Source organism: Haliotis rubra, unplaced genomic scaffold (genome assembly GCF_003918875.1).
Source record: "Haliotis rubra isolate DU_JTF1 unplaced genomic scaffold, ASM391887v1 Scf513, whole genome shotgun sequence".
NCBI classification, from domain to species: domain Eukaryota; kingdom Metazoa; phylum Mollusca; class Gastropoda; order Lepetellida; family Haliotidae; genus Haliotis; species Haliotis rubra.
Window position 1 is genome coordinate 709,255 of NW_025767206.1, and position 23,503 is coordinate 732,757.

The 23,503-nt window shown below is 38.5% G+C and overlaps 1 protein-coding gene across 19 annotated transcripts in view; it reads left to right on the plus strand.

Annotated features, from left to right (window-relative positions):
* LOC124292329 overlaps positions 1–20,105 on the plus strand; it is a 68,704-nt gene extending 48,599 nt beyond the window's left edge. For 17 of the 19 annotated variants that reach the window (XM_046729398.1, XM_046729407.1, XM_046729411.1 and 14 more), the window contains 15 exons: positions 403–490; positions 759–832; positions 1,507–1,543; positions 1,841–1,938; positions 2,507–2,638; positions 2,967–3,121; positions 4,855–4,990; positions 6,516–6,662; positions 7,086–7,185; positions 7,577–7,650; positions 14,148–14,279; positions 15,376–15,498; positions 16,058–16,194; positions 17,077–17,212; positions 18,215–18,758. In XM_046729398.1, the coding sequence (XP_046585354.1) occupies positions 403–490; positions 759–832; positions 1,507–1,543; positions 1,841–1,938; positions 2,507–2,638; positions 2,967–3,121; positions 4,855–4,990; positions 6,516–6,662; positions 7,086–7,185; positions 7,577–7,650; positions 14,148–14,279; positions 15,376–15,498; positions 16,058–16,194; positions 17,077–17,212; positions 18,215–18,286 (1,641 nt within the window). In that variant the 3' untranslated portion in view covers positions 18,287–18,758. Of the gene's footprint in view, positions 1–402; positions 491–758; positions 833–1,506; positions 1,544–1,840; positions 1,939–2,506; positions 2,639–2,966; positions 3,122–4,854; positions 4,991–6,515; positions 6,663–7,085; positions 7,186–7,576; positions 7,651–14,147; positions 14,331–15,375; positions 15,499–16,057; positions 16,195–17,076; positions 17,213–18,214; positions 18,759–19,972 lie in introns of those variants that run through there. The other 2 variants (XM_046729402.1, XR_006902424.1) reach the window with 2 other exon arrangements.
* Positions 20,106–23,503: the final 3,398 nt, after the last annotated feature.

Sequence of the window (23,503 nt, forward strand, 5' to 3'; positions counted from 1 at the left end):
CATGAGTACAATGTCCTTTTCTGGATAGGATATTCCCAAAAGCGTCGCAAAACAATAATCACTTACACACTCAAATACTATGAGAGAGATTGGCGTTGTCTTTGATAAACCATAAGAAAGACGACTAGGCGTATTTCAGATGTTTCGAGTATTCGCGATAACCAAGTGGTTAAAGAGTCAGCCGGCCAGACCTGGGTTTATTCCGTACAGGTATAATGTGTGAATCCCTTTTCTGGCATCCCCGCCACAAGGTTGCATTGTTTGCTAGAACAATATTCATATTTCGATGTCATTAGGTAGTGATGAAGAGTGATCACATTGGCTTCATAGCTGCATATATTTTGCATGGAATAAAATCTATGTATTATTTTCCGTTGTAATTGTACTGCATCTTTTACCAAGCTGCTACGTCATGGACTGGCTAAAGAGCACAAGGAGGGTCTGAAACCTGAAAATAAGAAGAGAAACAGATTCCTGGCTCTGTTTCCATGTAAGTAGTGTGCTATGTGGATATTCTTTATACTGTGTTTGTATACCGTTTATATTTTTCAAAATAAGACGGTGAGATGGAAAAAATTCATTGTTGCTGTGTTGTACAGAGTTGCGCCCCTTAGCTATCGCTTGTAGTTGGGTGAGAGTGAAAATATGTTCGGACAGTTATATATAATTAATGTTTGTTTGTCAGCACGGTACTTGTGGCAACACGTGCCTACGTCATGCTTCTCACTTTTCTGAAGTATCTGGTACTTGTGTTGCAGATGATGAGAGCCGCGTTGTCCTGGCCCCTGATGGAGACGCTACTTGCGACTACATCCACGCCAGCTATGTCCAGGTCAGCTGCTGCTCCCTACAATGTGGTGATTAATGAAAGACTATAGGGACTATAGATGTGTGTTTTCGAACATGCATATATACAGGCGACTACAAACCCGTTTGTAAAAACTTGCAGTGGTTGTGACTTTTTTTAAAATTAAGACTTCTTAATTTATTTCGGCGAATTTGTGCAAAAACACACCAACACCAGAAGGAATAATGTAAATCCAGCTAGGCTCCATGCAGGTAGCAAAACTAGGTCGCCATGGTCCCTTGTGTTGTGATCTCTAGTTAGTTTTAATTATCTGTCTGTGATAATGTAATGATCTTACTGTAGTTTGTCGATAGAATTTCTAATGTAACGTTATTTATTATCAATATATGACTTGTTTAAGTCACGATATTGCAGAAATATTGCCGATGTGACTATGCATTTTAACTTACTCACTCATTTGTAATGTCTTTCATGGCCTTAGTTACTATTTGAATGAAAAGCGAGTTGGAAAACCTGTACCGTCATCTACCTATAATATCTACATGACATGTGTTGTCAAAATTAGGACATATATTCAGCAAGAAACACTGGAAATATATATCTTTTTTATGCTGACGTGTAGCGCACCTTAATTTGGGAATTAAGGTCATACCACAAGTTAAATTGTTAAATTATTAATATATATTCATTTCTTCCAGGGCTTCCACGAAGAAAAGGTTTTCATAGCTGCTCAAGGTATGTTTTACAGAGTGATTTCTTTTTTACCTTGAAATCACCGGTATGTTGCTTAGGAATGCAATATGTTTTTTGAAATATGGATAACACTAAAACACCGTTACGTCATATCTATGCAGGTGTCTGCGAAGCATCTTTCTGGTGTCCCCCGCCGTAATATTGCTTGAATATGGCTAAAAGGCGGCATAAAACCATACCCCTCATTCACACTTTTGTGTTTGGTGTGAAGAAATAGAAATATAAGTGGATTCCATTGTGCATTAAATTTGGCATGTGTAAACACTTTATATATTCCAGGTCCAAATAGTGTAACCGTGAATGACTTCTGGAGAATGATATGGCAAGAAAACGTGTCACAGATCGTCATGCTGACCAGAGTAATGGAAGTGAACAGGGTAAGTCTGTTGAACACTACTTGTCTGCTAATAACTGAACATTAACCGTCCATCCAAAGGCTATACAAACAGCCTTGAGAACACAATTTCTTTGTGTATTTACATAATTATGTTTTGATGCCTGTTTACGCCAGAATGTAATAATACACATTGTTTAACGGTTCACTATACCTAGTTGCATACGATATAAATCAAATTTAAAAAGGTGTTTCTGGATATTGTATCAGGTTTCACAGTTATTGATTGACGTCCATCACAGAACGTTACATAGTCATTTAGAGGTTCAGAATATTATCGCTATTTTTGCTTTAAATGCTTCATAAGTGGCAGAACGTGTATTATGGCCTTTCAGAATGAATAATGGAATTATGCATATTTCTGTTGATATAATGTTTAAAAAAACAACAAATATTGTACATTGAAATTGATGTAATACTGCATGTAACGCCAAATCGAGTAAGTTACTGTACATTTTGTTTAATCAGTGTCTGGGCCGGAGGCCTAAATTACAATAAACTTCTTTTACTGTCTATATATATCATTAATGTATCATTGGGTTTGTTAATAGAAAAAGTGTGAGCAGTACTGGCCAGATGGCACGAGGGATAAGAAGTGTGGAAACATTGTTATCAAGCCACTCCTATCAACTGTCAGGGCGGATTTCACCATCAGGAAATTCCTGGTTCAGCACTCCAAGACGGTAAATTTGAATGACTTTATCGGCTACATGTAGGAATGGCGGTTGGCATGACACTGTGATTTTCCTCGTTAAGTATCTGCATTTTGCCTTTGCTGGGTTTTAGCGACAATGGATCAGTGGTACTATAAGTCGTCAACCTACTTACATTACAAATCATGCTTCTCTGACCCACATAGGTGAAAGGAAACATAGAGATTTGATTCAATTCATTTCGCTGTTTTTGTTGATGTGCAGTACAGTATGCTCTTGTGTGTATTGTCATAAGTACTATATATAAATAACATATCTATCTGCCAAAGTAATGCATGTTAAATACCTTCACTTACAGCCCTCAGACAAGAGGACAGTGACCCAGCTCCACTTCACGTCTTGGCCTGACCATGATGTTCCATCAGCACCGGCTCTGGTTGGCTTCTGGAAGCAGTACAGGAGTCTGACGTCATCAGAGGAGGATATTACTGGACCTGTGGTAATCCACTGCAGGTGGGTAGTTCACACTTCTTGGTTTTGCATTTCCGTTGAGCAACAAACACATACAGACACACGTACGCACGCACGCACGCACGCACGCACACACACACACACAGGCGTTGAGTAGGCGACGCAAGAAGCAATTGTCATATAGCATATCCATTTCAATAATCACACGAACAATGGAAGCCGCGGTGGATGAGCGGGTTAGGTGTCTGACTCTGAGGGTGTAGGTTCGAATCCCGGATGGGACTCAACCCAACACAAGTACTAGCATCTGTACTTTACTTAGAAAGTGTAATCCCAAATAAAACATATGTTACGGGATAAATACATCTTTAAATATGTATGATACTATAAATTATAATACACTCTGAGTATATGGGGAGTGGGAGATGGTGGAGATACACAACGAAAGCGTTAGTTTGTTTTTACTCGGGTTTTAGCCCTACACCAAATATAACATTTGGAACAATTGTCATATGGCATATCCATTCCAATAATAACACGAACAATGTCATATGGCATATCCATTCCAATAATAACACGAACGTTGCCATATGGCATATCCATTCCAATAATAACACTAACAATTGTCATATGGCATATCCATTCCAATAATAACACGAACAATTTCATATGGCATATCCATTCAAATAATAACACGAACAATGTCATATGGCATATCCATTCCAATAATAACACGAACAATGTCATATGGCATATCCATTCCAATAATAACACGAACATTGTCATATGACATATCCATTCCAATAATAACACGAACAATGTTATATGGCATATCCATTCCAATAATAACACGAACAATTGTCATATGGCATATCCATTCCAATAATAACACGAACAATGTCATATAACACGAACATATGGCATATCCATTTCAATAATAACACGTCATATAGACTATCCAGTTACGAAATAACACGAACAATGTTATATGGCATATCCATTTCAATAATAACACGAACAATTGTCATATGACATATCCATTCCAATAATAACACGAACAATGTTATATGGCATATCCATTTCAATAATAACACGAACAATGTCATATGGCATATCCATTTCAATAATAACACGAACAATTGTCATATGGCATATCCATTTCAATAATAACACGAACAATGTCATATGGCATATCCATTTCAATAATAACACGAACAATTGTCATATAGACTATCCAGTTAAAAGATAACACGAACAATGTTATATGGCCTATCCATTTCAATAATAACACGGACAATTGTCATATAGACTATCCAGTTAAAAAATAACTCGAACAATGTTATATGGCATTTCCATTCCAATAATAACACGAACAATTGTCATACAGACTATCCAGTTAAAAAATAACACGAACAATGTTATATGGCATATCCATTTCAATCATAACACGAACAATTGTCATATAGACTATCCAGTTAAAAAATAACACGAACAATGTCATATGGCCTATCCATTCCAATTAATAACACGAACAATGTCATATAGACTATCCAGTTAAAAAATAAAACGAACAATTGTCATATGGCCTATCCATTTCAATAATAACACACACAAGCAAGAAATGACGAAAATGATTCAAAGCTACTCGTCTCTGGACTGCATTGTTGGTGCATGTGTGTCGAATGTTACATAACACAGTCACAAATAAGTAAATGTACCGATATTGTACAGAAATGATTCAACTGTAACCTAGTGTACGTCCCCTGTGCTTATAGTGCTGGCGTTGGCCGGACGGGAACGTTCATTGCTCTGGACAACCTCTTTGATGAAGCCGAGTCTCTGAACAAAGTGAACGTGTTCGCATGTGTGTCCAAGTTGAGGGAAGCCAGGGTGAACATGGTGCAGACTGTGGTGGGTACACACCTTTAATGTTGACGAGAAATCTTCGTGCTTATTATAGTTATATATACAGTCAAACCCCGTTTACTCGGACCCCGTATATCCGGTAACCGGGACGATTTTTAGGTGGACCGAAACTTACCTTCAGTAATTGTACTCGCTTAGCCGGACCCTGCGCTTCCGGTCCCGGACGGAGAAGTTTCAAACCATTCCCATAGATTTCCATTGAAATCCTGTATAGCTCATCACTAGTGGGAATATAAATATCCGTGATGTCTGATATAAAGAATTCATCACACGTGTTTATTTAATTTGGGAAATATCAAACGAGTCATATATTTAATCGGTATTGACCGAGCCGGTTTATGTTGATCATTTCCACATTTCTGTTACCCTCTTTAGAAATAATGGGCGGCGGGGTAGCCTACTGGTTCGATCGTCACGACCCGGGTTCGATTCCCCACATGGGTACAATGTGTGAAGCCCATTTCTGGTGTCCCCCGCTTGGATATTGCTGGAATATTGCTACAAGCGGCGTATAATCATATACATGCGTCAAAAGTAACATCAAGCTTGTGGAAAAGTTGCGTATATACTTCCCATCAAAAGTTTAGACTCACTTAAAACACTCACTGTATGTTATGTATATATATATATATATGTATATATATATATATATATATATATAGTTACAACGAAGATTGATCTCTCCACTAACTTGGGGGAACCAACTGTAAACTTTATGCAGATGGATTGCACGAGGATCATGCACTGAGTTGCCCAAAAGCATGTGCAGATATCGTGCATGGGAACAGCTGCGTTTTGGTGTAAAGTTATGTTAAGAATTCGCCAATTTTCACTTAGTTTTTCATTTATTGAACTCATGACAATAATTGAACTCATGACAATAATCGTTTCAACGTTATGGATTTGATTTACAATACATCAGTTCATGTGTAAACAGTACCTTTAAACAGTATGGAATATTTTGCAAAATTTAGTTTACAACAGTTGCCTGAAGTGGCTGTATTTACAATAGTGAGTCTAAACTTTTGATTGGAAGTATATCTCGTGCATAGCTATACATATTTTCCATTGCTGTGTGCATCAACACACGCACCCTGTCGACTCCCATTTGGCATATTCATTCGCGGAGAAAACAATACCTTGGATGCTTAAAAAATGTAAATGAACAGAGTTTGGCAGAATATTTGAAATTTTATCAGATTATGTCTCGGATAAATTATTTCATTATTGATCTGTAGAACTGGAATCTACTAACTGTTGTACATGGACTGAATGCATATAGCTACACTTGAAGTTGTCTGTAATGAAAACAGACTTCGTGGTTACAGGGGGCGTTGGGGTAGCCTGGTGGTTAAAGCGTTGGCTCGTCACGCCGATGACCGGGGTTCGATTCCCCACATGGGTGCAATGTGTGAAGCCCATTTCTGGTGTCCCCCGCCGTGATATTCTTGGAATATTGCTAAAAGCGGCGTAAAACCATACTCACTCACTCACTCACTCGTGGTTACAGGAACAGTACCGTTTTGTGCATGAGTCTGTCATGGAAGCCATCGACAGTCGGGGAACTTTCTTCACCTTGTCCGACTTCGAGGGAAAGTTTGGTACCGGTCTGAAATACTCCAGACAACAGGACATAGAGATGAACAGACAGTTTCAGGTGCGGAATATCAGTTTTACTACCGTGAGAATATTGAACTATTTATTGATTCTTGTGGCCTCGTGCAGTTGTTTTTGAATTATTTAGTAATTAGTGGCGGCTTTAACGAGCATAAAACAGACTCATTCAATCATACAGAGATAGAAATGGTGCTATTGTTATGTGTCTGGACGTCTCAGCAGCATATTCCTATCAGGTGTGTTGCAGTCGGTATTGATTGCGTTCAAATGGACATAACTCCGTCGACCGAGTAAATGCTTTTCACCCTGAAGACGCCCTACCTCTAAAAGTTTTACATCGATAAAAAAACAAGTGATGTATTGTTATGTCTGTATTAACGATTCTGTACACCGCATGTATTGTAATAATGTATTCCTGTATATGCTGAAGTGACGTGGTGATGTGTTCATTTATTGCTTTCAGTCTCTTGAATCCGTGAAGATGGAGATCCCAGAGAAGCTGGTATCTGATGCTTATCTTCCAGCAAATGTTGGCAAAAACAGAAACAAGAATATTGTCCCCGGTTTGTATTCGATTTCGCATTGTCAGCCAAGTTGATAGCACGATTTTCTTCATTTTCCTTTGTATCTGTTCAGTTTAAAGGTTTATGATTATAGTGTCATAAAATCTCCCACTCCAGCCGACACAGATGCATAATATAAATAAAAGCCGTGGTGGTAAAGGAGTGAGTGAGTTTAGTTTTACGCTGCTTTTAGCAATATTCCTGCAACATCACCACAGGGAACACCAGCAATGGGCTTCACACATTGTACCCATGTGGGGAATCGAACCCGGGTTTTCTACAGGACGAGCAGACGCTTTTACCGACCCCGTGCTGAAGGAATAATCCACGGATCAATTGAATGTTATTTACACGTGTTGTGTAGGTATTTACATCCATCATGTGCTTCCAGCCAACAGAGGTCGGCCTTTTCTCTCAACTCCTGTCGCAGACCACAACGATTACATCAACGCCGTTATACTTCCAGTAAGTACGTCGACTGTATTTGTTAATGACAAAAAAAGACGTACGATATGTTATGATAAAAACAACGTACGATATTTTTTATGATAACAATAAAGTACGATATTTTATGATAAAAATTTCCTACGATATGTTATGATCAAAACAACGTAGGATATGTTATGATAACAATAAAGTACGATATGATATGAGAGAAATTTCGTACGATATGTTATGAGAAAAACGACGTACGATATGTTATGATAACAGTAAAGTTCGATATGTATCATAGAAATTGCCTACGATATGTTATGATCAAAGCGACATAGGATATGTTATAACAGTCAAGTAAGATATGTTATGAGAGAAATTACGTACGATATGTTATGAGAAAAATGACGTACGATATGTTATGAGAAAAACGACGTTCGATATGTTATGATAACAGTAAAGTACGATATGGTATGAGAGAAATTACGTAAGATATGTTATGATCAAAACGACGTAGGATATGTTATGATAACAGTAAAGTACGATATGGTATGAGAGAAATGACGTACGATATGTTATGAGAAAAATGACGTACGATATGTTATGAGAAAAACGACGTTCGATATGTTATGATAACAGTAAAGTACGATATGGTATGAGAGAAATTACGTTCGATATGTTATGATCAAAACGACGTAGGATATGTTATGATAACAGTAAAGTACGATATGGTATGAGAGAAATAACGTACGATATGTTATGAGAAAAATGACGTACGATATGTTATGATAACAGTAAAGTACGATATGGTATGAGGGAAATTACGTAAGATATGTTTTGATCAAAACGACGTAGGATATGTTATGATAACAGTAAAGTACGATATGTTATGAGAAAAATGACGTACGATATGTTATGAGAAAAACGACACAGGATATGTTATGATAACAGTAAAGTACGATATGGTATGAGAGAAATAACGTACGATATGTTATGAGAAAAATGACGTAGGATATGTTATGATAACAGTAAAGTAAGATATGGTATGAGAGAAATTACGTACGATATGTTATGCGAAAAATGACGTTCGATATGTTATGATAACAGTAAAGTACGATATCGTATGAGAGAAATGACGTACGATATGTTATGAGAAAAATGACGTACGATATGTTATGAGAAAAACGACACAGGATATGTTATGATAACAGTAAAGTACGATATGGTATGAGAGAAATGACGTACGATATGTTATGATGACGATATGTTATGAGAAAAACGACGTATGTTATGATAACAGTTATGATCAAAGCGACGTACGATATGTTATGATCAATGCGACGTACGATATGTTATGATCAAAGCGACGTAGGATATGTTATGATAAGAGTAAAGTACGATATGGTAAGAGAGAAACTACGTACGATATGTTATGAGGAAAATGCCGTACGATATGTTATGATAACAATAAAGTACGATATGGTATGAGAGAAATTACGTACGATATGTTATGATCAAAGCAACGTACGATATGTTATGATAACAGTAAAGTTCGATATGTATCATAGAAATTGCCTACGATATGTTATGATCAAAGCGACATAGGATATGTTATAACAGTCAAGTAAGATATGTTATGAGAGAAATTACATACGATATGTTATGAGAAAAATGACGTACGATTTGTTATGAGAAAAACGACGTTCGATATGTTATGATAACAGTAAAGTACGATATGGTATTAGAGAAATTACGTAAGATATGTTATGATCAAAACGACGTAGGATATGTTATGATAACAGTAAAGTACGATATGGTATGAGAGAAATGACGTACGATATGTTATGAGAAAAATGACGTACGATATGTTATGAGAAAAACGACGTTCGATATGTTATGATAACAGTAAAGTACGATATGGTATGAGAGAAATTACGTAAGATATGTTATGATCAAAACGACGTAGGATATGTTATGATAACAGTAAAGTACGATATGGTATGAGAGAAATAACGTACGATATGTTATGAGAAAAATGACGTACGATATGTTATGAGAAAAACGACGTTCGATATGTTATGATAACAGTAAAGTACGATATGGTATGAGAGAAATTACGTAAGATATGTTATGATCAAAACGACGTAGGATATGTTATGATAACAGTAAAGTACGATATGGTATGAGAGAAATGACGTATGATATGTTATGAGAAAAATGACGTACGATATGTTATGAGAAAAACGACGTTCGATATGTTATGATAACAGTAAAGTACGATATGGTATGAGAGAAATTACGTAAGATATGTTATGATCAAAACGACGTAGGATATGTTATGATAACAGTAAAGTACGATATGGTATGAGAGAAATTACGTAAGATATGTTATGATCAAAACGACGTAGGATATGTTATGATAACAGTAAAGTAGTGTTATGAGAAAATGACGATATGTTATGAGAAAAATGATGATAACGTACGATATGTTATGAGAAAAAAAAATGACGACACAGGATATGTTATGATAACAGTAAAGTACGATATGGTATGAGAGAAATAACGTACGATATGTTATGAGAAAAATGACGTACGATATGTTATGAGAAAAACGACACAGGATATGTTATGATAACAGTAAAGTACGATATGGTATGAGAGAAATAACGTACGATATGTTATGAGAAAAATGACGTAGGATATGTTATGATAACAGTAAAGTAAGATATGGTATGAGAGAAATTACGTACGATATGTTATGGGAAAAATGACGTTCGATATGTTATGATAACAGTAAAGTACGATATGGTATGGGAGAAATGACGTACGATATGTTATGTTATGAGAAAATGACGTACGATATGTTATGAGAAAAACGACACAGGATATGTTGTTATAAAAACGACGTATGATAACAGTATGAGAAAAACGACACAGGATATGTTATGATAACAGTAAAGTACGATATGGTATGAGAGAAATAACGTACGATATGTTATGAGAAAAATGACGTACGATATGTTATGAGAAAAACGACACAGGATATGTTATGATAACAGTAAAGTACGATATGGTATGAGAGAAATTACGTACGATATGTTATGATCAATGCGACGTACGATATGTTATGATCAAAGCGACGTAGGATATGTTATGATAAGAGTAAAGTACGATATGGTAAGAGAGAAACTACGTACGATATGTTATGAGAACAGTAAAATTACGATATGTTATGATAACAATAAAGTACGATATGGTATGAGAGAAATTACGTACGATATGTTATGATCAAAGCGACGTACGATATGTTATGAGAAAAATGACATACGATGTGTCATGAGAAAAACGACGTAGGATATGTTATGATAACAGTAAAGTACGATATGGCATAAGAGAAATTACGTTCGATATGTTATGAGAAAAATGACGTTCGATATGTTAAGAGAAATATGCCGTACGATATGTTATGAGAAAAATGACGTACGATATGTTATGAGAAAAATGACGTACGATATGTTATGAGACAAATGACGTACGATATGTTATGAGAAATATGCCGTACGATATGTCATGAGAAAAATAAGGTACGATATGTCATGAGAAATATGCCGTACGATATGTTATGAGAAATATGCCGTACGATATGTTATGAGCAAAATGACGTACGATATGTTATGAGAAAAATGACATACGATATGACAAACACAGATCCAAGTGTAGGTCCCATGACATACACTTGACGAATCTTTGGAAGTTGTTAACCAATAGGTATCACAGAGATTCCTTAATGCAAATGATTATGAAAAAAAAAGTATGTATACGACCAATTCAGCCAGGATAGTGGAAGTTTATTTATGTAAGTGCCTTGAACCTTTGAAGTATTCAAAAGGTCTCAACTGATATGTGCCTAAACACAACTTCCATATTAACAATCTGGTGCAGGACCCATACATCTCCTAACACTGTCAAATACAGTGGAATCCCTCTAAACCGGCTCTCAATACCGGTACAAGAATTTGGTCCCGTCAGAGCTAGTTAATTTATGATCATATACACGCCCTCTAATCTGGCGGAAATCTATTCCGTATTTCGGCACAACAAAGACCGCCCACTTGACTGTTTGTACAGTAATTAACGCTCTCTAAACCGGCATCCGGTATCTTGGCTCTTCTGTTGATTGTCTGAACGTGTACACACTTTCTCCTTAAGTTGGTGTGGGATCCATACATCTCCTAGCACTGCCAAGTGAACACCTTCTCCTTAGGTTGGAGCGGGAGCCATGCATCTCCTAGCCCTGTCAAGAAACACCTTCTCCTTAAGTTGGTGTGGGATCCATACATCTCCTACCACAGTCAAGTATACACCTTCTCCTTAAGTTGGTGCAGGATCCATACATCTCCTAGCCCTGTCAAGAAACACCTTCTCCTTAAGTTGGTGTGGGATCCATACATCTCGTAACATTGCCAGGTACACACCTTCTCCTTAAGTTGGTGTGGGATCCATACATCTCGTAACACTGCCAAGTACACACCTTCTCCTTAAGTTGGTGCAGGATCCATACATCTCCTAGCCCTGTCAAGAAACACCTTCTCCTTAAGTTGGTGTGGGATCCATACATCTCGTAACATTGCCAGGTACACACCTTCTCCTTAAGTTGGTGTAGGATCCATACATCTCCTAGCCCTGTCAAGAAACATCTTCTCCTTAAGTTGGAGCGGGATCCATACATCTCGTAACACTGCCAAGTACACACCTTCTCCTTAAGTTGGTGTGGAATCCATACATCTCGTAACACTGCCAAGTACACACCTTCTCCTTAAGTTGGTGTGGGATCCATACATCTCGTAACACTGCCAAGTACACACCTTCTCCTTAAGTTGGAGCGGGATCCATACATCTCCTAGCCCTGTCAAGTACACACCTTCTCCTTAAGTTGGAGCGGGATCCATACATCTCCTAGCCCTGTCAAGTACACACCTTCTCCTTAAGTTGGAGCGGGATCCATACATCTCGTAACACTGCCAAGTACACACCTTCTCCTTAAGTTGGTGTGGGATCCATATATATACATCTCCTAACACTATCAAGTATACACCTTCTCCTTAAGTTGGTGTGGGATCCATACATCTCGTAACACTGCCAAGTACACACCTTGTCCTTAAGTTGGTGTGGGATCCATACATCTCGTAACACTGCCAAGTACACACCTTGTCCTTAAGTTGGTGTGGGATACATACATCTCGTAACACTGCCAAGTACACACCTTCTCCTTAAGTTGGAGCGGGATCCATACATCTCCTAACCCTGTCAAGTACACACATTCTCCTTAAGTTGGTGTGGGATCCATATATATACATCTCCTAACACTATCAAGTATACACCTTCTCCTTAAGTTGGTGTAGGATCCATACATCTCCTAGCCCTGTCAAGAAACATCTTCTCCTTAAGTTGGAGCGGGATCCATACATCTCGTAACACTGCCAAGTACACACCTTCTCCTTAAGTTGGTGCAGGATCCATTCATCTCGTAACACTGCCAAGTACACACCTTGTCCTTAAGTTGGTGTGGGATCCATACATCTCGTAACACTGCCAAGTACACACCTTGTCCTTAAGTTGGTGTGGGATACATACATCTCGTAACACTGCCAAGTACACACCTTCTCCTTAAGTTGGAGCGGGATCCATACATCTCCTAACCCTGTCAAGTACACACATTCTCCTTAAGTTGGTGTGGGATCCATATATATACATCTCCTAACACTATCAAGTATACACCTTCTCCTTAAGTTGGTGTAGGATCCATACATCTCCTAGCCCTGTCAAGAAACATCTTCTCCTTAAGTTGGAGCGGGATCCATACATCTCGTAACACTGCCAAGTACACACCTTCTCCTTAAGTTGGTGCAGGATCCATTCATCTCGTAACACTGCCAAGTACACACCTTCCCCTTAAATTGGTGGGGGATCCATACATTTCCTTACACTGCCAGGCACACACATTTTCCTTAAGTTGGAGCGGGACCGATACATCTCCTGGCTCTGTCAAGTACACCCCTTCTCTTTAAGTTAAGCAGCGTTGGGTCACATAGAGTCCTTGGAGGGGTAACCGTATTTGGCAGCTAGGAGTGATTCAATCCTGTCCCACAACGACGCACACGTGAACATGTCTTATCTCAGGCATTTTCACCCAGCAGTGAATGGGTACCCGGAGGGATATGCGAGTCTTACGCCGCTTTTAGCAATATTCCAGCGGGGGACACCAAAAATGTGCTTCACACATTGTACCCATGTGGGTATCGAACCCGGGTCTTCGGCATGACTAGCGAACGCTTTAACCACTCGGCCACCCCACTATCCCGTGGGATAAGAGGATCATTATATATTACAAATACATTATATATTCTATATATCATATGTGAGTAGCCAGTACACAGTAGGCAATAACCATGCTATTGCCATGAAGAGAGATTAATCGACTGACTGATAGTAAATGAAAGTCACTTTTTGGATGATCTTTCTCCCTGCAGTCGGCAACACAACCCTTGGGTTTGATAGCAACCCAGACCCCGCTAAAAGATACTGTTGTAGACTTCTGGAGGTTGGTCTTTGACCATGACTGTTTCACCATCGTCTGTCTGGAAGATGAGGGGGAGAATCAGGTAGGTAATACAAGAACTACAACAACACACATATACATGTGTTAGGCTCATGTAAGTATACTTTAGTCCGTTTGGCTCAAAAGCGGACCGATGAATTGCAATCTAACTCGAAAACTAATAAACATAACATACTCAATGAAACGCTGATCATAATCAAAACATCATACCCACTCTGTGAGGTTTTTGCTGAATTTTTGTCCTAAAAATAATAAAGTTGTTTAACAAACTATCGTTAAAATAATTGACACAGTTCACTGTTTGTTACGAGGGAGGAGTGCAGAGAAAGGGACAGCCAGGTGTTCGAGAAAGGATGGAGACGGCACAGCACAGGTTAATGAATCAATAACTTTGTGGGCACTTGTGCACGTGCTTCCCTAACACCGTCCCTTTCTCTGCACTCCTCCCTCGTAACAAATAGTGAACTGCGTCAATATGTTAATGATTGTTTGTTAAACAACTTTTTTATTTTTAGGACAAAAAATCTGCAAACAAATCACAGAGTGGGTATGATGTTTTGATTATGATCAGCGTTTCATTGAGTATTTTATGTTTATTAGTTTTCGAGTTAGATTGCAAGTCATCGGTCCGCTTTTGAGCCAAACGGACTATAGTATGCCGTATTACCAAGACCAATACAAAAGTTGCTCATGAAGTCATGATAGTATTGGTTCACTTGTTTGTTGTTTTACGCCGCACTCAGCAATATGCCAGCTATATGGCGGTGGTGTGTAAATAATCGAGTCTGGACCAGACAACCCAGTTATCAATATCATGAGCATCGATCTACGCACTTGGCATACGATGACATGTGTCAACCAAGTCAGTGAGCCTTACCACCCGATCCCGTTAGTCGCCTCTGACAACAAGCATGAAGACCATTTCTTCACGGGTCTTGTTCAGTTAGAAACGTATAATGAGAGGAATAGCTTTGTAACGAAATAATACGTGTCTATTGCTTGTAAGGAGCCGTGTTAGGATGCATTTCATATGACTGGGTACGTAGCACCAACACAGAGAGTAATTATTGTTGTTATTGCTATCATTCCAAGTGCATCATGGAAATTGCTGAGTTATGTCGTTATCTTACACATCGTAGGCCATATATCCAAGAAAGAATGAGTCGTTGAACATAGGACCGTTCCGCCTCACCACACTGAAGGAAGACACATCACGAGACAGTTTCACTGAGATGGAGCTTAACCTGGCTCTCAGAGAACAGGTATGGTTGCACAACTAAACATGGTGTTGTTCCTGACCCAACTGATACTTTAGGACACCAATCATTCTGAACATATTGCCTACGGCTGTGCGGCCGATTCTGAGATCTTTAAATATTAAACGTTTACAATTCTTAAAACATTTATACAATACACTCTGTATAGTGTCGATATACTTTACGAGACTGAAAAGTAGCACATCCACACCAAATATGTGTTCCCCCAATGATGTTAAAGTTGATGTATAACGGTCATTTCTATATGGTAGCAGTTTATAAAAAAGATCGCAATTGGGATTCGATGACATGTAAGTCAGCGAGTCTGACCACCCGATCCCGTTTGTCACCTTTAACGACAAGCATTTGTTCCTGAAGACCAGTTCTAACTTGGATCTTCACTGGTCTTCACGGGTATATATTTGGACTAAAGTGAGTAGAGTATATGCTGTAAATGCACCTCAGGGAGTTCTACAGTTGACATGCATTAGGAGTTAGCAACAAAACAGTCCCAATGTCTTGCTACGTGCCCCTTTTATCCACTAATCATCTTCTTTATCTTCAGGATAACACACTCCACCAGATCCGTGTGTTCAAAGTGAGATCCCAGATCCCCGGGCCTACAGAACCGATGCTAGAGTTTGTGAATGAGATTGGAAGAAAAGGCAGTTCTGAAGAACACAATACTCTTGTACACTGCCTGTATGTTGCACTTTAATTACGACGGATGAACCATTTTCAGCATCGCGCATACTATTTGTGTCATAATAACACAGTGTCCGTTAGTAGATTTGTCAGCTCTTAGAGTCTTATACCTACTTCTATGGTATTGTATATGCCCCTATAACAGATAGAACGTTATATGTTCTACAGTAGATAAACCAATGAAGGTCCGGGTTAGAATATTGATCTTCAGTAACCCATGCTTGTCGTAAGAGGCGACTAATGGGATCGGGTGGTCAGGCTCGCTGACTTGGTTGACATATGTCATCGGTTCCCAATTGCGTAGATCGATGCTCATGTGTTTGATAACTGGATTGTCTGGTCCAGACTCGATTATTTACAAACCACCGCCATATAGCTGGAATATTGCTGAATGCGACGTTAAACTCAACTCACTCACTCTACAGTAGCTAAGATACATACATACAAGATGCCTAAAGTATTTTGCAATTGGACACGTTATGCATGCTGATGTTGATGGGGTAGGTTATGCTTGTAATTCTGCACATCTACCATTAGTTTCAAAGGTTAACTGTGATAGCAATTCAGTGATTACATTATCTGTTCTCTTAACGTCATTGCAGATCGGACAAATCATAAAAATATATTAAAAACTGTACGTCAGCATATAAGCAAATCAGAATGATTCCAATAGTTTTCCTTCTGCAAACATTTTGTACTGTAATATTTCCCCTGAAATGTCAGTCTTCCTCTGTTTCCAACGATTACGTGCACTGAAATGTGTTACTGTAGATATTCCGGGAGAGGGGCTACATAAGTTATAAGAGCTTGACCCCTATCCTTTTAACTTTGTGAATAAAATATGTTTAAGCTAATCTAAAGTTTCCTCGTCCAACACAGCGACGGTGCCCGACTGTGTGGAGTGTTCTGTAGTGTCCTCAACATCATGAGCAGACTGAGACTGGACAAAGAGGTGGACATCTACCTGACCATCCGAGAACTTCAGTGTATCAGACCCCAATTCATCCAGTCGTATGTGAGTATTAAATACTTCATCCAGGAATGACAGAACAGTAGAATGAAGAAAAGCACCCAATGCTCACTGCTTCGTCAAGTCGTATGAAATCAAGGGGCGGTGGGGTAGCCTGGTGGTCAAAGCATTCCGTCGTCACGCCGAAGACCCGGGTTCGATTCTCCACATGGGTAGAATGTGCGAAACCCATTTCTGGTGTCACCCACTGTGGTATTGCTGGAATATTGCTAAAAGCGGCGTAAAACCACACTCACTCACTCACTCACTCATCCTTCACAGTTTAAGGAATGTAAAACAACCCGGAGTTCTATATTCTCCCAAACTGTATGAATCCTTCTTTAAGATATTTTCTTTGTGTTTTCTGTAAAACATATGTATGGCAGGCATCCATAATACATATACTAGAAACACCAAACCAGGTTTTAAATGGCATTAACATATATCTCTTTTCAAAATCTGCCCTCGAGCGGATTGGTGAAGAATTTCAGTCAGTGGTCATAAATTTTAGATTCCACGGTTATCTGATCGACACGCATAGTTTTTAAACTGAGACCTATGTATTTTAAGGTTTGGCTCAGAATTTGAAACATGCGCACGACTTGGCTGTATTTCATGTCATCGTCCATTTCATTTCAAGTCGTGACCTTCGGAACTCTTAGTCAACGCATATTGGACATATTGAATTATGAGGGAAGAACCAAACAATTAGTGTTTGAACCACATCGTATCTTTATTCAGATTGCACATTATTCAAAAGCTTTCGTCGGGTAAAACATTTTCTGCATACGATACTAGTCCCCCTGACATTCTGAAACTGTTTCGAATTCACGCTTCTTTCAGTGATTAATGTAATGTGTTCTCAGTTCTACTTTCGATCAGTATGAAAGATAAATGCTTAAACGATAAATCGTTGTTACATTCCATTCAGGGAATGTTTTACAGTTTCACTTATCTGAGGAAACAACAGCACAAAATGCTTTGTTAGTTTATGGTCGTTTTTTCCAGGATCAGTACAAGTTCTGCTACGACTTGGTGAAGGAGTACCTGCGAGATACCTGCATGTACGCTAACATGTAATCAGAGAACCAACACGTATGGCTGAATGAAGGACATTACTTCCGTCATGGCCATCATCTGTTATAGCGATGATGATATACTGAGTTCCATTGACTCAAACCATTTTATTTTGTACATTATGTTACATTCTTGTAGCAATATTTTGAGATGAATTTTTTCTGACAACTTCACAAAAATAATAATTTTCGCAATGTTTCATGAATTTTTGTATGACATTGTACACAACGTATCTATGTAGTCAATAGTACTCTTGCTGTAATCATATCATCTATCAAAGTGCACTTGTTCATTGTACATTCATACTATCCTGTCCCACTGGCTTTGGCGTTATAGTGTTATCTTTGTACATTGACCCTATCTCATTTTCTATCATTGTTCATTAATCCTGTATCACTGACTTTGTCAATTCATTGTTGGCTTTCTTTATTACTTTCACCTTGTAAATATAAACATGAACTCATCATTAACTTGACAAAGGAGGTTCTATTCTTATAAGTGTCATATATTCATATCTATATATAACATCAAACATGGGCCAGATGTACTGAAATAAGAAAAACCCAGAGATATGCCTCTACTTTTTGTCATACATGAACAGTCACTGAACTTGTGACGCTGCTAGCGTCAATTATTGTCCCTTTGTTCCGGGAACTGGAACACAGAAAGAGCAGTTTGGTTTAGTTCGAATCCTCCAAGCTTAAGTAGACAGCCTCCGTGGTGTAGTGGTTAGAGCGTCCGCCCGGAGAGCGGTAGGTCGCGGGTTTGATCCCCGACCGCGTCATACCAAACGACGTTAAAATATGGTACTTGTTGGTCCCTGCCTGGCGCTCGTCATTAATGGGTACATCGAGGACTGGTCGGCTCAGAGTCAGTATAATGTGTCTGAGTGGGGTATTCATGCTTCACTGCGGCATGGTATCTCAGTGGGATAGCACTATAAAACCAGCTTCAGTCTGGGCTAGTACGAGCAGCCGCACATACACATACACACGCATGCACGTCGTCATATGAGCGAAATATTCTCAAGCGACGACGTTAAACCCAATTTCACCTCACCTCCAAGCTTAAGTGTATCCTATGCCTTTTGTTTGAGAAATACACTGTTGTAGTCAATCCATAACGTTGGCAATTACTGTAGTTATCACTTAAGATACTTCCAAAACCCATGCAATAAAATACATAAAGATATAAAGAGGGAACTGATTGTTGGTTTTCATACCAGCTGGGTTTTCCAATGTTGTAATACTTTTACTAATAATGCTCATCTGAAATCTATTTTTCTGACATTAAATGATAATAATAAAAGTTTTTCTTCCGTCATTATGTTACTGATGTTTTAATATGATTAGTCATATTTATAATGCTTATGATTAATCAATATAATATTACCAATAAGATCGGTATCATTTACATATTGTTTCATTCATTTTTATGTTTGGTGCTTACATGTATATATTTTTTATTGTATTTTCTAAAATACCAGAATGATGTCACAAAGTAATAGTCATCACTCATGTCGTTTCCCTGTACTTTACATCGAGGTATATCAATTTGAATTTGAAAACCATGTATGAACGGTCTGAAATGGCATTATGTCAAGTCTTCAAATGAATATCCAAACGTTTTGTGCTTTGAAGAAATAAATCACGTTTAAGATCCTCATTTTGTCATTTTTTATTTTCACAGATGGAGCGGTGCGGAGCCCAGGCTCTGTTGGTTTGTACGCATAATTTTGTTGTAAGAATTGACAATATCCACGGGAGAGAATCACATACTTTTGTCAGCAAGACATTCTGTGGGTTTCATCAACGTTGTCAACTTCAATGACAACACTAGTCTCAAGTACCGAAAATCAGTGTCAAGCATACCATTAAAAACACTAGTCTCAAGTACCGAACACCAGTGTCAACCATACAATGACAACACTAGTCTCAAGTACCGAAAATCAGTGTCAAGCATACCATGACAACACTAGTCTCAAGTACCGAAGATCATGGTCAAGCATACCATGAAAACACTAGTCTCAAGTACCGAAAATCAGTGTCAAGCATGCAATGAAAACACTAGTCTCAAGTACCGAAAATCAGTGTCAAACATACAATGAAAACACTAGTCTCAAGTACCGAAAATCAGTGTCAAGCATACAATGAAAATACTAGTCTCAAGTAGCGAAGGTCAGTGCCAAGCATGCAATGAAAAAACTCTGAGATATCAAGTTTAACTATGTTTCCTGTCTGCCTGAAAACCATTCTAAGGTAATTCGCAAATTCACGGAAATCCTACACTGTTCATAGTGAGTGGGCGAGTTGGGTTCTAAGCCGTTTCAGCAATATTCCAGCAACATCACTGTGGGGACACAAGAAATGGCCTTCACACATTATACCCAGATCAGGAATCGAAACCGGGCCTTCGGAGTGACGAACAACGATTTAACCACTTAGACACACCTACACCCATATTTACCATACCATAGCGCTACTCACATGATCTATATCCAAGAAACACGACACTCGTGATATGGCTTAAATATGTTTTCCAACGTATGCGTTCAGATTTTGACATACACTAAACACCAAAAGAAACATTACCCTCCTACCTTTATGAATTACTAAAAAACAATCAAAGATATGTCAGAAAGGTATTAGCTTAAAAGAAAGCTTAATAACACAGCTTTATGCAAATCACGAAAACAAATTCCCAAATGCATTTATATTTAGGTGAAATGCATCTTTTTCAGGAGTGTTAAATTGTTGTGTTTTCGTTCATGCCGAAATAAACCAATAACAGTGATTTTGATGTGCAAGAGAAAGGTTGAAATAAACTTCAGGGCCTAGATTTTCGAAGCTCTCTTAGCGCTATATATATTTGTTAACATTTTTGCATGCAAAGTAACATTTTGTTTACACATAGCAATATCAGTCGCCAAAACGCGTCAATATTCAAGCAGTATTTGCATCCATTTCACATGTATAATGATTCTGTAGTGTATGAAGAGAGCCTAAATCGCATGATATGATACACAAGTACGAGAAATATGTCACGATTAACAGCTGAAGAGAGAGAAAGAGCCATTGTGATGGTGCAGATGGGGTCGACATACATTAAGTTATACATTTATAATACAAAGTAATAAGAATCAAACATAATCATTCACAGTCTAACTTATTACTCCACAAAAGCTTCCATGAGGGATTGTCTCTTTGTAAAACATCTCTTCATTTCCTTCTCTGCAATATAGTTGGCCACCATGTTGTAGCCTGTCATTACACTGTCTCCATCGTCTTGTGATGTCACGTACCACCTGACAATTTCTAGGGCTGTTAAGGGATGTTGGGGGTGCAAGGATCAACTTCTTGTACAGAAAATGATTTTGGAAGAGGCTAAAACATATCACCGCAACCTCTCCATGTGCTGGATTGACTACAAAAAAGCATACGACTCTGTCCCTCACGAATGGATTCTGAAGTCTCTTCATTGTATTGACCTCCCTGAGCGACTACTTGATTTACTCAAGTCTTTAATGAGTTGCTGGTCGACTCAACTTGAGATGTACTCGCTGGGGCAGGTGCAGACTTCGGAATCTATTCCAATCAGAAGGGGAATATTTCTGGGGGATTCCTTTAGTCCTTTGCTTTTTTGTCTGTCTATAAATCCCTTGAGCTTTCTGCTTAATAAAGAGGAGGGTGACCATCCCGGACCTCCTCAGCACACATCCCCAACACCTCTTACTCATCTCCTTTACATGGATGACATCGAGCTCCTTGCCAAAGGAGATTCCAATTTGAAAGAGCAGGTTCTCCTTGTCGAGTCCTTTTCTAATGATATTGGCATGACATTTGGACTCTACAAATGTAATACCCTTCATTTGAAACGAGGAAAGGTAACTAATGATGGATCGGTCAAGTTACAAGGGGGAGGAGTTATTGAGCATCTTGTGGAAGATCAGGCCTACACCTATCTTGGAATGCAAGTTCCAGACAAGCTCCAGAATGCCCAGATTCAAGACAAACTTCGGGCCGAGTACACATCTCGTTTAAAGAACCACTAAACTTTGTTTTTTGTTACTCTTTTAACCATTACATATGAAAGATTTGTGGTTAGTCTTATGCGGAACACCAAATTTATTCTTTAAAAACTTGTGGTTAATTAATACCGAGCGATTAAAAGTGGCCAAAAAGTCGCCTGCTTCCCTCTCGCCCGCCAACGAAACCACAGACAGGTTACGTAACTCTGTCGCCAGAGCACTGCAGTGACGTCATATGAGGAACGATTTTCAGTTAGTTGTATAGAAAGTGTGTAGCACGCTCATCATTTTGATGATTTCTCGACATGAACGACGACATGCCGAATCGTTGCTTTGTCGTCAATTGCTCCTAGGGGTCGGGTGATGGTGTCACCATGCACAGATTTCCACAGGACCCCGCAGTTCGTGCTAAATGGGTTATGTTTGTGAGTGCGAAGCGAGCGTTGTGGAAGCCTGAAACGATATCTTACTTGACAAGTTGTGTTCAGATCGCTTCACGGAAGTTAAAGAATCAAAACTACTTACTAGTTATAGTAAAATATGTATATGATTGATGACCATAAAGATTTTCCATAACACAACTTGTAACATAACAATTTCTTCCTCGGAAGTGAGGTTGTGGTCGAAGTAACAATAATATTGTAAGTAGTATTATATTGACACCCACCTCGCTGCCAGGAGAGAAATTGTTATGTTATACGCTATGTCATGCAAAATCCTATTGGCAATCAATAAAATACATATTTTACTACCAGTAGAAAGTAGTTTTGATTTTGTAACTCGGTGAAAACAAACCTAAATAGCATTTATCCACAGACTGGCGGATGTTCCCGACAGGGCGCCGCCATTTTTGAAAATCGTAAAGTCTGTTAGAATTAATGAGATTATAGTTTGTTTTCATCAAGTTAGAAAATCAAAACTACTTTCTACTCGTAGTTAAATATGTATTGGAATCATAACCAAAAGGATTTTGCATGACACAACTTATAACATAACGATTTCTTCCACGGAAGCGAGGTGGGGGGTCGAAGTCACAATACTGCGCGATAAATTTCTTGCTACATTCACATGGTTAATGTCCACTCACCAGTATGTAGATACTAGTCAATGTGCGTCTTTATATTTGGTCTTATAATCCTAATTAGTTTATTATCATACAGCAGACGATCTGCTGATACTTATAGTGAATTTAT